Genomic DNA, 6,000 nt, shown 5'->3' on the forward strand with positions numbered 1-6,000 from the left:
CGGACCTCAAAGCAGACAGGATTAGCCATGGGAAAAGGCTTACAGCTTAAGTTAAGTATTTGAGGAAAGATAACCTTGGAGAGCCGGGAATTTCAGGGACATTGGCAACAAGAGGAATGCTAGGGGCAGAGCAAGGAATGCTAGGGTGCTACTCATAGTCTCTGTGCTACACAAAGTCTCTGGCTGCTCTGTGAATGACCAAGGAAGAACACCAGGAGCATACTCACCCATCTTATCTTCATAGATTTCAAATTAGATTTTGAAAGCCATTTCATTATCCAAACTAATCTACTTTGATTTCAATAAGCCATAAATAAAAGGGAAGGTAGCAGCTTAAATCATTTTATGTAAGCCATTAGCCCATGAATTGCCTCTCTTTTTCTGCTCTGCATGATAACTCAGAGCTTTAGAGTTTACAGGGCACAAGTTATGTGATGGTCTTTTTTCCTGCTCGTATAACAGGATATCACAGACTGGATAATTTATAAAGAACAGAAGTTTATTTGGCTCATGGTTTTGCAGTCTGGGAAGTCCAAGAGCATAGCACCAGCAACTCCAAGGGTCATCTCATGGCAGAGCTACGGAAGGCATAAGCAAACATGTAAGACAGAGAGAAGGAAAGCACAAGGGGCAGACTCTCTTTTATAACAATCCACTCTCATGATAACTAACCTGCTCCCATGATACTGACCTCTTATGAGACCCCACTTCCCAACCCTGTTGCATTGATAAAGTTTCCAGCACATTAATTTAGGAGACACACTCAAATTATCGTATGCTTTAAGCTATGTGACTCTGGGCAAGTTATTTAACCTCTCCATGCTGCAGACTTTCATCTATAAAATGAGGTCACTGATACACGCATTGCAAAGATAAGGTGTTGTCTATATAAAGCTTAAGACAGTGCCTGGTCCATGTAGGTGGTTAATAAATAAAGCTTTTATTACAGTTATTACCAGTTTCATTCATATTCTTGACCCTTTCCCACCCAATACATGTCCCCAAAGCCTTATTTGCTTGCCAGCACAGAGATGCAAGGGGATGGGGGGATCCTTTGGGAACAATGCTGTCCAATATGGTAGCCACTAACCACATGTAGCTATTTATATTTAAATTCATTAAAAGAAAATAAAATTTCAAACTCAGTTCCTCAGTCAGACTTGCCTTATTTCAAGGACTCAATAGTTGCGTGAGACTAAGAACTCCCATATTGGACAGCACAGAAATAGAATATTACCATCATCAGAGGAAGATCTACTTGACAGACTGGTTTAGGAATATTTTTTGCTGCAAGCAACAGTAAATCCATCTTACAGGGATTACATAAATGGTTCTTGACCAAGGGTAACATTATGCCCCAGGAAACATTTGGAATATCTGACATTTTTGATGGTAACAAATACAGGGCTTCTATTCATATCTAGTGGGTAGAGGCTAAGGATGCTGCTAAACTTCCTACAATGCACTGGACAGTCCCACACACAAAGAATTATTCAGCTAATTCTGACCCAAATGTCAATAGTGTCAGGATTGAGAAACCCTGGATTATACAAATAGAACATATTTTTTCTCATATAGCTAGAAGTGAGGGGCTCATTGCTGCTGGATCAGTGATTCAATAGTGTCAGAGCCAGCACTTTGTGATTCCCTTTGCTCTTCCTACATAATGATAAAATGGTTGCTACAGCTCCAGTAATCACATTCTATTTCACGATAGAAAGGAAGAGGAAAGGGATATAGGGCCAACTGTGTCTAGAACGTGTTGGCTGAAGTTCCAAACTAAGTCCTGGACTATTACAATGGCAAAGGGATTAAACCAAAATGTTCATCAGAAATGTACAAGTCTTTGAGGCCGGGAGTGGTGGCTCATGCCTGTAATCTCAGGACTTTGAGAGGCTGAGGTGGGTGGATCACCTGAGGTCAGGAGTTCGAGACCAGGCTGGCCAGTATGGTGACACCTCGTGTCTACTAAAAATATAAAATTAGCTGGGTGTGGTGGAGGGCGCCTGTAATCTCAACTACTCTGGGGCTGAAACAGGAGAATTGCTTGAACCCGGGAGGCAGAGGTTACAGTGAGCTGAGATCGCGCCACTACACTCCAGCCTGGGTGACAGAGTGAGACGCCGTCTCAAAAAAAAAAAAAAAGAAAGAAATGTACAAGTTTTCCAGAACACTAGCACTATGACCTCCACACACTTTTACAGAGTTCCAAAATACTACTCCTGCCATATTTCATATTTAATACTTTTACTACTCCTGTACTTAAAAAAAAAATACATACACCTTTAAAAATAGGACATTTTGGTAATTTTTAACTATCTGACAATTTTTTTTTGCATGTGTAGCCCTGAGTCCAGAATCTGTTAAACTCTTGTATCTTTAAAGATTTTTCACAAGGAAAAAGTCTTTTAACTTTTAACCAGGAGAGAAAAGCTTTCCAAAAAACCTCCCCTAGGAAATTTTCACTTCTATCTCAAAGGACGGAATTGGGTCATATTGTCATCCCTAGATGTAAAGGAAGCCAGACAATCAAGGATTTGACTTTCTAACCTTCGAATGAGAAATAGCCAGGGAGAAAAAGGTATAAATGACTTTTGTATCTGCCCCGCTATACACATGGACCATGATATAACACACAACCCTGAGCGGTTATTTATAAAATAAAGGGACATCTGTAGATCACAAATGTCCATCATGCTATGACATCTTCAAAATGTGAAAGACCACTTTAGAAAAAGTCTTTACAGTGTTTTCAGATTGCTTAAAAGATACATGTCTCTTATTTTGAGACTCTGTGAGATAGAGTGAATTCTTTTCTTTTCTCTTTTGCCTCTAAGAACAGCGAGGCTTAGTAAAGTTAAATGGCCAAGTGGCAAGCCACATAGAAAAGAAAGAACTGAAAACCAGGTCACATGGTATTCAGTCCAGCCCTCTTTCTTTTGGAATCTCAAACACTTGTTAAGTCTGCCTCAAGTTTTTAATCTCTTCAATAATAGCTAATAATGAGGCTCAGGCCACTGAAGTTGCTTGTCCGGGGGTTGCACAGTTAGTACTAAATGCCAGAGCCAGGAGTAAAGCCCAGGCCTGCATGAATGACTCCAGAGTCCATGTATGATATCAGCCTCAACCTTTCTCTGCTGCAGAATCATCACTATAAATCACATGGTCCTCCTGTGCCCCTGCCCCGAAATCATGCAGTAGATCCACAAGGCTGATAGAATAAAGGCTAAATGAATTAGTGTGGCATTCAAGACTCTCCATCACCTGGTCTCAAGCCAATTTTCCAACCAAATGCCCAATCAATCCTACATCTACCCCTAAACCCCCTCATCCCCCACCTGCCATACACACTTCCTTCAGCTCCATCAGGTGACTCACTGTCCCTAGGATGGTCAAATGCCATTCCCCTACCCCTTCTCTATGTATTAAAATATGCCCAATTTAAAAGCCACCTCCTCTTAGAAGCCTCCAAGATAAGTTGGTCTCCATGTTTTTTATGCCCTGGCCTCACTGTTTGTGATTCTCTAGAGAAGTGCTTCTCAAATTTTAATATGCATATGAATCACTAGCACATCAAGTTAAAAGGCAGATTGTGATTCAGTAGCTCTGAGCTGGGTCTGAGAGTCTACATTGCTAATAAGCTCCCATGTGACGTGACACTGCTGCTCTATAGCATGTATCATATTCTGCCTCATAGTGGGGTTAATATTGGCCATGCCTAGCTCCCCTCATGTGATTACAGCCTTCCTGAGGCAAGAACTGTAGACCCTTAAACCCTAGTGTGGCACCTGGAACATAAATAAGTGTCTAAAGTTGTGTGAAAATTAGAAATAAAACTGCAGAACAATTCATTCTCCCATCCAACTTTTACTCATCTTCAGATGTAAATAGTTTTACAGTTTGAGACAGGCATAAAAATATATAATAATGAAATTAAAGGCCCATTTTCCAACAATCTGACAACTCTTGCTTGAAGTAGACCCTTGACAAATAATGAATAAATGAAAGTGAATGAAACTTAGCTGCCCAGAGCAGGACTCAAGTCTTTTAGGTTGAGTCTGGTTCCTTTGACCAGAAGCCAATGTCATGATGATTTCTTCTTCCCTGCAGGCATCTCCAGCTGCCCTGGCAAAGAGCGTGTTGGCTGAAGTCCCAAACCAAGTTGTGGACTATTACAATGGCAAAGGAATTAAACCAAAATGTTCGTCAGAAATGTATGAATCTTCCAGAACACTAGCACCATGAACTCCCCACACAGTTTTACAGAGTTCTGAAATACTACTCCTGCTAATATTTCATATTTAATACTTCTACTACTCCTGTACTTTAAAAAAACAACACATACACATTTAAAAATAGCACGTTTTGGTGATTTTTAACTATCTGATAATTTTTTTTGCATGTGTAGCCCTGAGGCCTGGATCTGTTAAACCCTTGTATTGTTAACTTTTTACAAAGAAACACAGATAATAATAACTTACTATTTACATTACAGCATGTCGCCTTGAAATAAAATGGTATCTGTATCCGTTTTTTATACAGGTTTGTTGAAATTTTGCTAAATTTCTTATCTTTACACTCTAAAGCATTTTGAAACATTTACTGAACGTTGATAGCCAAAATATACTTGGTTTTATCTGCTATAGGATGAGAGACTTTTTAAAATGGCAGATGCATGGACTGTATTTTGCATGTTTAAAATAAAAAGAGAAAAACCCACACGGTTTTTGCAGTTGTCATCTCTAATTCCTCCCTGCTGAGAATGGTCTCTCTACTAAAGAAGAGGTTTATTCACTTCTTCTTTTTGAGGTGAGTCTTTTTGAGGTAGGTCTGGGTCATCTAGCCCAGCACCTCTCATACTTTTTACTGTGTACACAAATCACCTGCAAGTCTTTTTTGTTTTTTTTTTTATCGCCTCCCTTCTTTTTTTTTTTTTTTTATTATACTTTAAGTTCTAGGGTACACGTGCATAACGTGCAGGTTTGTTACATATGTATACCTGTGCCATGTTGGTGTGCTGCACCCATCAATTCGTCAGCACCCATCAATTCATCATTTATATCATGTATAACTCCCAATGCAATCCCTCCCCCCTCCCCCCTCCCCATGATAGGCCCCAGTGTGTGATGTTCCCCCTCCCGAGTCCAAGTGATCTCACTGTTCAGTTCCCACCTGTGAGTGAGAACATGCGGTGTTTGGTTTTCTGTTCTTGTGATAGTTTGCTAAGAATGATGGTTTCCAGCTGCATCCATGTCCCTACAAAGGACGCAAACTCATCCTTTTTGATGGCTGCATAGTATTCCATGGTGTATATGTGCCACATTTTCTTAATCCAGTCTGTCACAGATGGACATTTGGGTTGATTCCAAGTCTTTGCTATTGTGAATAGTGCCGCAATAAACATACGTGTGCATGTGTCTTTGTAGTAGAATAATTTATAATCCTTTGGGTATATACCCAGTAATGGGATGGCTGGGTCATATGGTACATCTAGTTCTAGATCCTTGAGGAATCGCCATACTGTTTTCCATAATGGTTGAACTAGTTTACAATCCCACCAACAGTGTAAAAGTGTTCCTATTTCTCCACATCCTCTCCAACACCTGTTGTTTCCTGACTTCTTAATGATTGCCATTCTAACTGGTGTGAGATGGTATCTCATTGTGGTTTTGATTTGCATTTCTCTGATGGCCAGTGATGATGAACCTTTTTTCATGTGTCTGTTGGCTGCATGAATGTCTTCTTTTGAGAAATGTCTGTTCATATCCTTTGCCCACTTTTTGATGGGGTTGTTTGTTTTTTTCTTGTATATTTGTTTGAGTTCTTTGTAGATTCTGGATATTAGCCCTTTGTCAGATGAGTAGATGGCAAAAATTTTCTCCCATTCTGTAGGTTGCCTGTTCACTCTGGTGGTAGTTTCTTTTGCTGTGCAGAAGCTCTTTAGTTTAATTAGATCCCATTTGTCAATTTTGGCTTTTGCTGCCGTTGCTTTTGGTGTTT

The 6,000-nt window shown here is 39.9% G+C and overlaps 1 protein-coding gene across 1 annotated transcript in view; it reads left to right on the top strand.

Annotated features, from left to right (window-relative positions):
• CPNE4 (copine 4) overlaps positions 1-4,719 on the top strand; it is a 526,733-nt gene extending 522,014 nt beyond the window's left edge. The window contains exon 16 of the mRNA XM_033212672.1: positions 4,111-4,719. Within this exon, the coding sequence (XP_033068563.1) occupies positions 4,111-4,245 (135 nt within the window). The 3' untranslated portion in view covers positions 4,246-4,719. The remainder of the gene's footprint in view (positions 1-4,110) is intronic.
• The last annotated feature ends 1,281 nt before the right edge of the window (positions 4,720-6,000 follow it).

Source organism: Trachypithecus francoisi, unplaced genomic scaffold, assembly GCF_009764315.1.
Source record: "Trachypithecus francoisi isolate TF-2019V2 unplaced genomic scaffold, Tfra_2.0 Lachesis_group0, whole genome shotgun sequence".
Classification (NCBI taxonomy): domain Eukaryota; kingdom Metazoa; phylum Chordata; class Mammalia; order Primates; family Cercopithecidae; genus Trachypithecus; species Trachypithecus francoisi.